The following is an 11,673-nucleotide window of genomic DNA, read 5'->3' as shown; positions in this document are numbered from 1 at the left end:
ATAAATCTTACCTCAACTATTAATAAGATGAAAAAATTTACTCTAACTTTATTATTTTTCTATCCCTCTCATTTTCACCGTATTTTCCCACCATTGTACTCTGATTGATAACGACACTTGCTATGTGATATGGTTTGTTTAATGCCTTTTGTCTTATCCTAGTTTATGATATGTGTACAAGTTGTCAGGTTTCTTTTAATATAATGATTTTTGTTTAATATAGTTTGATGGGTTGAAGTTGATGTTCACATAAGTTAAGATTTTTTTTTTTTTTTTTTTTTTTTTTTTTTTTTTGATAATCCAGTATCCGACCACTTAGCGTGATCGACTAGCCCACCGGGCCTAAGCCCATGCCATTACAGGATTTTTAAGCGTCCACTTAAGGGCCCCTGGTTACGCGAAGTGGTCTGGAGGGCGAGAGGCAGCCCATGTAAATACCCCCCGTGGCCGGGGCTCGAAATCGGGTGGCGGGCACCTCAGCCGAGGTTCCTTTACCACCAGACTACGAGGCCCGGTTAAGATTAATTTAGATAAGAAGTGATATTACCACACATGTGATTTTGAGGTATATTATTTTAGATATTTTCAAGAAGAGGAATGATAATTGTGAAATAAATAAAGTAAAACTTGGCTTTGTCATTTCTGCTCCGTTTAGATAATGCTTCTATTTTAATTAACATGAACTCAAAAACCGATTATCGACTTCGTAATACGTGAGGTAAAATGAAATGGCAAAGTGCAAAAAAAAATTTCTCGGTAAATCTTTTACAGAAAAAATCTTCCAAAGAACAAAACCTAAATCTCTTTGCTCAATCGAATGGAGCAAGCTTAGAGGAACCGGTTTATATAGAAGGAGATAGAGAGGGAGGTGAAACGCATACATAAATATGGGAGTAAAGAAGACAATTGATTGATTATAAGTGGATCACGGTAACGGAGGCTTCATGAACTCGAATTGGAGAAGACGAACTGACGAACTGTCGGAGGAAAATATGATCGAAGAAGCCACTGGTGGTGGACTTTATTTTGGGCCATGACAAAATAATTTAGGGTTCAGGCGAAGAAACCCAACATTGATCAATCTCGACATGGGCTTAAATGACGTGGCAAAAATACTGTGTGATTGGTTGATTTTTTAATCTGAGGTGCCATCCCTCTCCATTAAGGATATTCCCCTTTTTAGTTATTGTATGATTAACTGTCTTTCTTTAGTCTGTGTCAATCAAAAAATTTACAATCAAACCAAATATTAAGTAAATTAAAAGAAAAATAAAAGAGCTAACTATGGTTTTATCATAAAGAAAATCAAGATAACAACAAATGAGGAAGTGGCCGCAGGATATACTCTGCTAATCTTTCGTATGAAATACAACACAATAAGCGATATATGTGTTGCTTAAAAACAAAAGCAATATATGTAGTTTTTTATCACTTCGGTTACAACTCTTCGAGACAATAGAAAAAGTTAACCCGAACCAGTTTAGATGTTCTTGGAACTATTCTGGAAGGTCCATCTCAGAAATTCTTGGAGCCCAATGGCACTTGGCAAAACCGGTTGGTGTACATGTTTTCAGGAACGATCAAAAAGTTTCTGAGGCTGTAATGTGATTTGTATTTCTCTAAATATTTTTGTAATTGTCTAAGAAGTTATTCATGGACATATGCTCTTCCAATTCTCCAGTGAAAGTGTTTTAGGTTTCTCCAGCTTTGTATCTTTTTCTTTGAGTTTTGCAACCTAACCCAAAGCTATTTCTATCTTGCCTTTGATGGCTACTACGGGAGATTGACTAAGATTTGGAACACCGTAGCTGAGTTCTTTGAAAAAGTCAATAATATGCAAGAATGATTAAAAGGAAAATAAAAGGAAATTAACTACCTTTTCTATTATCATTGTGAAACATGACGGTTTTGATCAAATTATAAACATTGACTTTATATTTGCTGTTGAATTGTAACAATATTATTGCTTAAGAATAGGTATATATACATATCATAAACCCTTTCTCTTTCTTGAGAGGATAGGACAATAAGTGTTCTTGATCTTTAGCAAATCATCATCATTTCCCCTGAATCATGATACCCTTGTATGTATTTGTGTTGATTATAACTGAACGCCAGATGCAATCATCCACCAACAAAAACAATAGTGCTGACCAAAATGATAAAATACAGAAAAGCCAACAAAGAGACCAGAAAACTTACATTCTATATTACTGCAGAGAAGCAAGGTGTGATCTTTTCACATCAGCAGAAGCTGTTCAGAACCAATTCCAAAATCACCAGCTAGAGTTGCAGAAGCTATTGGGTTTTCAACTCATTAAGAGAGAAAAAGCAACAGCAGTTATAGATTGAAATCTACATAGATAACCATGTGTTTCGTTGTTAAAAAAAACAAAAACCATGTGATCCACATTACCAACGCAAACAGTTTGCCAAAATGACCTTGCTCACGCCTCTATCCATGAAACAGTTTGCAGTCTAACAAAGAAAATAAACATTTGTTAATACGTAGAAAGATGCATATCACACTAATACCATGATTCAACAACCGCCGGTTTAACTAAACAAAATAACATGAAAGTGAGTTCTAATCTTCTTCTTCTTCATTTATTTTGCTTCTTGCTCATTTTTCAATTCTAATGTGTAACAGAATCCCCGTGAGCCACTTAGCACCATCACAGATTTCTGAAAAAGCAGTTTTGTGCCCAAACATAAAGAACTATCTAATGAAAAACATATAACATCATGAACTCAAAAACCGATTATCGATTTTGTAATACGTGAGGTAAAATGAAATGGCAAAGTGCAAAAAAAATTTATCGGTAAATCTTTTGCAAAAAAAATCTTCCAAAGAACAAAACCTGAATCTCTTTGCTCAATCGAATGGAGCAAGCTTAGAGGAACCGGTTTATATAGAAGGAGATATAGAGGGAGGTGAAACGCATACATAAATACGGGAGTAAAGAAGACAATTGATTGATTATGAGTGAATCACGGTAACGGAGGCTTCATGAACTCGAATTGGAGAAGACGAACTGACGAACTGTCGGAGGAAAATATGGTCGAAGAAGCCACTGGTAGTTGACTTTATTTTGGGCCATGACAAAATAATTTAGGGTTTAGGCGAAAGAAACCCAACATTGATCAATCTCGACATGAGCTTAAATGACGTGGCAAAAATAGTTTCTGTGATTGGTTAATTTTTTAATCTGTGGTGGCATCCCTTCCCTCAGGATATTCCTCTTTTAGTTATTGTAAAACCAATAAGAATAAAAGGGGTGATATATAAAAATAAAGGACAAATCTCCAAAATAGCACCTTTCTAAGTTTATATCACAAAAATAGCACTCAAAAACTAAAATGACCAAAATAACACTTTTCTAAGTTTATACTTTGAAAATTTTAATTTTTTTTATTTTTCAAAATTTGAAATCTTATCCCCAAAACTTCATTTCCCAACTCTAAACCCTAAACCCTAAACCATAAACCCTAAACCCTAAACTTTAAACTCTAAACCCTAAATCCTAAACCCTAAACCCTAAAATCTAAACCCTAAACTCTAAACCCTAAACCCTAAACCCTAAACCCCACCCTTTAACTCTAAATCCTAAGTTTGTGACTTTTGATAAAACATTAAGGTGCTATTTTTGTGACTTTTGACCTTGAATACTAGTTTGGGAACATAAACTTGATTTAGCGCTATTTTTGTCTTTTTTTTTCTCAAAAATAAACCCTCAAATTCGTATATTACCTACCTAGTTTGATAAGAAAAGAAAAAAGAGAGGGTAGCTCAAAAGCCGTCCGATGAAGTTCTAGTTACACGTGTTCTACGATGAAGCAACCGACTAAAAAAAAGGAAAGTAAATGAAAAGGAAGAAAAAGAAAGCAACACAGTCGGCGCAAATCCGCCGACCAAAATCATTAAGGTTGTTTGGCTCAACCAATCACACCTTTCTTCTTCTTGAATTCATCTCATTAAAGATCCTTTTTTATCTTCTTTCGTCGCGATTTCTATTTTGATATTCAATTTGTGTTTCTTCCGTTTCGGAAATTTTTTTGATCTGATCGGAAGATAACCTAGGTTTTAGCTTCGTTAGAGAGTTATATATAATATATACTTTTGATCGATGAAGAGTGTTGTTTCGGCGGAACAACAATCAGCGAAAGCTGGTGAACGAATCGAAAACGGCGACAAGGATAAGAAGAAGAAGCGGAGAGGTAGTCGTCGATCTAAGAACGCCTCAGGTAACATCATGCCTTCCGCATCATCGGTTTCATTTTGTACTCGATAGATCTGGATTGGTTAATAGTTAGGATTCGAAGCCTTCAACTGATTAGCTATGGTAATAGACATTGTTGTGAGCTTTGAATCCAATGAATAACTGTTAAAAATTGACAGGTAAGGCAATTCCGAAGTGAGTTTGATATACATATAATCAATGTTCAAGAAATAGTTAGACGGTGATTAGGCGTTTTATACAAGATTAGTGCCGTTGTTCGTTTCTTTTATAACTGATTTGCTGCTAGGCGATGCCCTAGACTGATTTATAGTACATAATAATCTCAGATGAATGTTAGTTGCTTTTTAACTTACAAACCTTAATGTTTTGGAAACGGTAGGCTGCGTTATAGAAGACATCCATGTAGAATCATCAGATGGTGGGAGTAAAGCAAAAGATAATAATCCTAATGAGTTAACGAGAGCGTCTAATGTTGCTTTCAACTCTATGCCGTATTCTTCTGGAAGTCCGTTGGTTCCTTCTGCTGAAGTTAGTAAGCAGTTGTTGTCCAAGTCGTGCCCTGACCCTAGGGATTGTGAGCAGTCTTCTAGAATGGATGCTGACTTGTTCCAGCAAGTTGAGTGTGTCTCACAGAGAAATATTTTCTCTTCACATTGGTCTCTCGATGCTGTCAATGAAGCTTTAGAGGTTTGCCTGACTGTAATCTTCTCTTTGTTAATTTTCTTGATCGAAGAAAGCTAATAGTGGTCTTCTCTTGTGTGCATCTATGTAGAAAGGTGAAGTTTATAAGGCGCTGTTTCGGGTGAATGCTCATAACCGCAGTGAGGTAAGAAGTAACATCTGTTTTTTTAAAGAGACTTGTTGTTACTAACCGTTGGTTTCTTCTGCTCATGTTGAATTCTTTTTTTTTCTCCTTTGAAGGCTTACTGTAAGATTGATGGAGTCCCTACAGATATTCTAATCAATGGAAACGCTGGCCAAAATAGAGCAGTAAGTTTTGGGTTGCTTTTTTTCATCACGCTTCATGATTTGTGTTTGTTTAGCACGCTACTTCCCACCTTCTTCCTTTTGGCCCATGTTTGAGAGGTTTTTCAAGTTCATATTGTGTTTCTGTATATAGGTGGAAGGAGATATTGTTGCTGTTAAACTGGATCCGCTCTCACTGTGGCCCAAGATGAAAGGATTTGTTACGGAAAATGTTGCCAAGCCTGAAGAAACGAACAGTCCCCCAGAAAATGATGAGCGTGTCAGCCATTTGGAAAGAGGCGAGATAGATGCTCAACAGAACAAATGTTCAGTTATAGGACAAGGAGCTGAGAACTGTGTTAGTCGCAACTCTATGAGTATGCCATTACTGGATTCATGTTCTCTTGGTGAGCAGACAGGAAATGGCACTGCGGTTGAGAAGCTATGCGTCATCCTTAGTTCCTTCCCCAACAAACGACCAACTGGACAAGTAGTTGCTGTTGTTGAAAAATCACTTGTAAGAGATTCCATTGTGGGATTGCTGGATGTGAAGCGATGGATTCATTACAAGGAAGCTAATGCAAGAACGAGCAGGTCTCTTTCTGATGATGATTACATCCAACTGATGCCTGCAGACCCTAGGTTTACTAAATTGATCGTTCCCTTCCATGCCTTACCTGGAGGCATTCGAGCAAGACTTGAGAGTATGGATCCAACTCTCGAGGCAGAGCTGGTTGCTGCGCAAATTGTGGACTGGAGCGAAGGGAGTCAGTTTCCCCTAGCTCAGATTACACATATGTTTGGCCGTGGCAGTGAACTGGAGCCCCAGATCAATGCGATATTATATCAGAACTCGGTTTGCGATTCTGAGTTTTCTCATGACTCGCTTGCTAGTCTTCCACGTGCTCCTTGGGAAGTACCAGAAGAAGAGGTTCAACGTAGAAAAGATCTTAGAGACCTTTGTGTATTTACCATCGACCCCTCAACGGCTACAGACCTCGATGATGCTCTATCAGTTCAAAGCTTACCCGGCGGTTTTTTAAGAGTCGGTGTTCACATTGCTGATGTCTCCTACTTTGTTTTACCAGACACTGCCCTTGACACAGAAGCTCAGTTTAGGTCGACGAGTGTTTACATGCTGCGGAGAAAAATACCAATGTTGCCTCCATCATTGTCGGACAACGTAGGTTCACTTTATCCAGGAGTTGACAGGCTTGCCTTTTCCATCTTCTTGGATTTAAACAGAGAAGGGGTTGTCACAGATCGCTGGATTGGTCGTACTGTTATAAAATCGTGCTGCAAGCTTTCGTATGACCATGCTCAAGACATTATAGACGAGAAGCACGACGTTGCAGCAAATAGCTGGCCTGCTTTGCACGGACCTTTCGAGCGGAGTGATGTAGTTCGATCTATCAAACAGCTTAGTGAGATTTCAACCAATTTAAGGCAAAAAAGGTTTAGAAATGGAGCTTTGCAGCTGGAGAATTCTAAACCCTCTTTCCTCTTTGATGAACATGGAGTTCCGTATGATTTTGTGTTGTACCCTACAAAGGCTTCAAACCATCTCGTTGAGGAGTTTATGCTTTTAGCAAACATGACAGCGGCTGAGGTGATTTCTCGAGCTTACCCTGACAGTGCACTGCTCCGGAGACATCCAGAACCTAATCTGCGCAAGCTCAAAGAGTTTGAAGGCTTTTGTGCAAAGCATGGTATGGAGTTGGACAGTTCTTCTTCTGGCCGGTTCCATGAATCTTTTGAGAAAATCACTGAAACCCTCAAGGATGACGCAGTTTTTGTAGACATTCTCAACAATTACGCTATGAAACCGATGCAATCTGCGTCTTACTTCTGCACTGGGAACTTGGAGGACTGTGTTGCTGAGTGGGGACACTACGCACTAGCTGTTCCTCTCTATACTCACTTCACATCTCCTCTTCGACGCTACCCTGACATAGTCGTCCACCGTGCCGTAGCGGCTGCTCTTGAAGCTGAGGAGTGCTTCTTAAAGCAGAAGCAAATATCAGTGAGAAGCTGCTTCACTGGTGTTCATTTCGATAAAGATGCGGTAGAATCTATGGAAGGCAAAGAAGCGTTATCTGTTGCTGGTTTGAAACATGGTGTTTCCTCCACTGAAAGGGTCTCTGAGATCGCTGCTTATTGCAATGAGAGGAAGCTGGCGTCTCGAAGAGTCAAAGATGCGTGTGATAAGCTCTACACTTGGTGTGTTCTAAAGAGAAAAAAGGCAAGTAGTATTAGAAACTTCTGCATCATAAGTAAAGCTTCTTATGTTTACGTTTGTTGATTAATTAATATCATTTTGTTTCCTTCTCTGCAGGTGTTTCCATGCGAAGCTAGAGTAATGAACTTGGGACCAATGTTTATGACTATTTACATTAGCAAACTTGGGGTAAGTCTCTAGTCATTCATTCACCATTTGTAAAACTATCGTAAATCTAACTCTTCTTATTCACGTTGCTGTTACAGATTGAACGGAGAATATACTACGACCGAATCGAAGGCTTGTGTGCAGACTGGCTCGAGGCGACATCAACCTTAATCCTCGATAAACTCGAATTCAAAAGAGGTGGAAGAGGCTATCTGAAGCCCTTGAAAGAGGTTGCTTATTTGGTGAGTCCTAGTGACACATGCGCTGCTAAATGCAGTGCAATGTCTGTTACCGACTCCACCGAGCGGAGAGAAGAAGTTGTCCCTGCGGTTTTTCCTTTGACCGTCCAAGTTTTCTCGACCATTCCTGTGGCTCTTCACGCTGTTGGTGGAGATGATGGTCCGCTCGACATAGGAGCGAGGCTCTACATGACTTCATATTATAGATGATCTCTGAAAATGACAGGTAATAAAATAGCAGCTGTTATATATCTTTTCACATGACAGTTGCTGAAAAAAAAAAATCATGAATACAGTTTAGTAGTTGGATGATATTTAGATACATAGAGACCAACGTGGGGGACTTGCCGTTGTTTTTTTTGGTTCGGTTGGGTTCCTCATCGGTTCGAAGTTGTGTTTTAAAAATGTGTTTTGTTTTTCATGGATCTCGCTTTGCCCAATATGTTTTAGTTTTGGGTTGAGCGAAATCATCACAAACTGTTTACATGTATTGTTCCATTGAGAAAGGAACAAGTCTCTGCTACTGAACTTGCAACATACAATCTTAATTGTACATGTTTCAATTTAGTTACAAGTGCATTAGTGGCCAAAAGGAATATGACAGGAGCTTGTGGCTATAGAGTTCAGGACTGAGAATCTTGGGTCTCTGGTTTGATTCGGTGACTGCATTCTGAGCTTCTTTCTTGTCACCTCACCTGATGTTTCAGCGTGAATCACGTTGTGCATGCATTATCTGAAGAAGATGAGTGATGCTAGTGCGCTTAGGACTGAGAATACCCACGTCCCTCGTGCACTCCCTGCAAATGAGAAAAAAAAAAACAGAGAATACAGGGGACTTAAAATATTATTAGTCATGAATGAAGATTTGGTACTTCACATGTGACCTCGTCGCAATGGAAGTCAGTCTTGGGAGAGCTTTACATGTGAAGTACCAAATCTTCACTCATGACTAATAATATTTTAAGTCCATTGCGACGCGTTACAAACATATTAGAATCCGTAATACGATAAAGCTCTCCCAAAACTGACTTCCATTGCGACGCGTTAGATATTAGAATCCGTAACCTGCCACTGATTATTGGAAGGATCTTGATTTAAATAAAAATCCAACATTAGTCACTTTCACGAGCTATCTGAAAAGATGAATTACTTTAACAACTTGGCTGACACAAAATGCCAACATGAAGCCACAAAGAGTAAGTGGAGTCGAAGCCAGCTTTCTCCTTCTTTTACCATAAGGTTTTATACCAAACCAATTAAAATTTGGTGGCGTCATCTCCAAAGCGGCTTGGCCCACGAATCATGAGTCTTGTTATGCACTGACGTAAAAAAGGACAAAAAAAAATATGTTTCTCGCGAATCAAAAACTATACAAAGCTTAAACGCGAAGAAGTTAATGTACCCGGACACGCACGGTGTGATGCTCAGACAGTTTGGCTTCAGATCCTCTCTTCTCACTCCCGACTAAGCTCCAAAATCAGTAGCCTGGATCATCCCTCAAACCTGAGCTACTAGCCTACCATGGTCACGACCCAAAACGAGTCGGCTCAGCAAACTAAGAAACCGGTCCATGCATGCTCGGCTCCAAATATGAAAGAGTTATTATCCCTAGTTACATGGCTTTAAACTGTTGAATTTTTTTATTGAGATTATACTGAATTTTTTTTTGATGCATTTAAACTCATATAAATTTTGGCTCCTAAAGCTATTGTTTAATGAGCCTTAGCACACAGGGCCAGCCTTGCGTGTAGTTGATCATTTCGTGGGGTCTCCGTTTTCTTAGTGATCTCTGGTTCTTGTGTTAATCAAAATGATAAAAAGGGCATGCTTCGATTCTCGTGTTTTGAATTTATTTGAATTCCTATTTGTTTTGGCACTGCTTTTGCAACATTGGAAGCTGCTGTTCTGTCAATTTGGATTTGTGCGATTTGGATATCCACTTTGTTCATGCCGGTACGGTCCCACGATAGCCTTTTACACCTTACACTAGTGCCCATGTCATCGATCAGTCCAAGTTTTCATCTTAAGCCTTTTTCAGCTCGTTGACTCAAATAAGTATCTGTTAATGTAAGAGAATCGAGCTACACCAACTAGAACACACAGTAACACATAGACAATTTTTTTCAAGAAATACGACTAGATTAATCCTTTTAAAAGCATATACAAGTTCTTATTAAAAGCAATTCTTCAAGCAAGCTCAAGACAAACCTTGACTTGTTGACTAGCCTCACTTGTTCACAGACCTGAAGCAGTATATGAACCACTCAAGCTCTTAACCCCTAGACGTTTTGCTTCTCCTTATTCGGACTTGCAAACCTTACTATTGCTAAAACCTCTCTCTGTGTGTTTACCGGCCACACAGTGCCAAGACTCCTCTTTATACTTTTAGAGGAAAACCCTAGATCTAAAAAGCTATCTAATGGAAACTTTTCATATATGCTTCTTCAGCGAATAAGTCAATCTTCCTTATCTATAAGCTCGATTGCTTCTTCTTCAATACTTCCTTTATACTGACTTCTTCAGTAAATCTTCCTTTAATGCTTGTGTCCTCGTCTGATGTCGTAGTTCATGTCGTACTTCATGAACTACTACAGCTTCGTCTTAACCATACATCTTCAATCTCCCCCTTTTTAATCCTTGCGTCTCACAAGTACCTGAGATGAAGTAACATACAATACACAAGAACAAGAAACGAACCAAGACCAAACTCACAAAACTCAGAGCAACTAAAAGCATACTTATATTATCCTAATAGTTGGGTTCAAGTATTTAGTACATCTTAACAAGACAACACACATAAATACTCCCCCATAAACCATGATCAGTCTGATAATATGATAGAAACAATTGCAGCAAGTGGTGCAATCACAAAAGTACATAAAACGATAAATAAAAAACAGTTTCTCCCCCACAAACTCAGGCCTTCTTCATCTCAATCCTCATCTTCTCCCCCTGCTTGGGAACGCATGGGTTAAAAACACACATATAAGAACAAGTCCCAAATAGAGAAAGAGTCACTAACGTGCAACAGAGCGACTCAGATCCTGAACAATGTCAGTCAGTGCTTGAGGAGCTCGGGTCATTTGCTGAAGTACGGCTTGGAGATCTTTCTGAGTGAGTAAACCTTGAGGTATGGAGACAGATCCAAGGTCATGCACAACGAAACGTCTCGGTCCAGTCATGTTGCTTGAAGCTGGAGCTATTGAGGGTGATGGCACAGGAGGAGGCATGCGAGTCGATCGAGATGACAATTTTCCTTTGATACACTAAAAATGAATCCTTGCTACTGTCAAGTTAACAGTGGTAATTTTAATATTTGAGATTCAATCCAGAGGACCAGTTTACTCTTTACTCTTATGAGTTTAATAATAAGTTGAGAATCAAGTGGGGTTTTGAGAATTAATTGTGACGCAAGAAACTAGAATACCTAGATGGTTCAAATTCGATTTAAATGAAGCCGGCTTAGGGTTATTAATCGGGTGTCAATGCAAAACTGAACAACTATTCAAGTGCAATGAGGTGCAGTCTAGAACTCAGATCACTCGGCTAGAACAATCCACTATCGTGGTCTCGCTCCCTTTGCAGATCGGTCTTGAATCCTAAGTTCTCACTTGGAACAAGACGCGATAACAAGCCTTAGAGACAAGATCCGATTAGTTCACTTAATACCCTAATATCTACTCTCGCTGATTAGGGATACAAAGCTCATTCAATATATGTCAATTTATCTCCTAAGCGGTTAGCTAGGTGATTAAATCAGAAATCGAACATTAAGTGATCAATTCAATGTAAGCAGTAAGAACAATATGAATGAAGAACAGTTAAGATCACTTATTTGTGT

General features: G+C 38.8%; 1 protein-coding gene across 1 annotated transcript; it reads left to right on the top strand.

Moving 5' to 3' along the window:
- The first annotated feature begins 3,899 nt into the window (after positions 1–3,899).
- Positions 3,900–8,567, top strand: LOC106327438 (DIS3-like exonuclease 2). The gene is made up of 7 exons (XM_013765590.1): positions 3,900–4,245; positions 4,621–4,928; positions 5,014–5,067; positions 5,163–5,231; positions 5,362–7,449; positions 7,543–7,614; positions 7,692–8,567. Exons 1-7 carry the CDS (start codon positions 4,128–4,130, stop codon positions 8,040–8,042), a joined length of 3,060 nt encoding a protein of 1,019 aa, XP_013621044.1. The 5' UTR covers positions 3,900–4,127; the 3' UTR covers positions 8,043–8,567.
- Positions 8,568–11,673: the final 3,106 nt, after the last annotated feature.

The sequence above is a fragment of the Brassica oleracea genome, chromosome C2 (assembly GCF_000695525.1).
Source record: "Brassica oleracea var. oleracea cultivar TO1000 chromosome C2, BOL, whole genome shotgun sequence".
Classification (NCBI taxonomy): domain Eukaryota; kingdom Viridiplantae; phylum Streptophyta; class Magnoliopsida; order Brassicales; family Brassicaceae; genus Brassica; species Brassica oleracea.
This window is presented reverse-complemented; position numbering and strand designations above follow the sequence as displayed.

Coding starts and splice junctions, on each gene's coding strand:
- LOC106327438 (XM_013765590.1), top strand. CDS start 4,128: ATGAAGAGTGTTGTTTCGGCGGAACAACAATCAGCGAAAGCTGGTGAA. Junction 4,246..4,620: donor TCGATCTAAGAACGCCTCAG/GTAACATCATGC, acceptor TGGAAACGGTAG/GCTGCGTTATAGAAGACATC. Junction 7,450..7,542: donor GTGTTCTAAAGAGAAAAAAG/GCAAGTAGTATT, acceptor CCTTCTCTGCAG/GTGTTTCCATGCGAAGCTAG.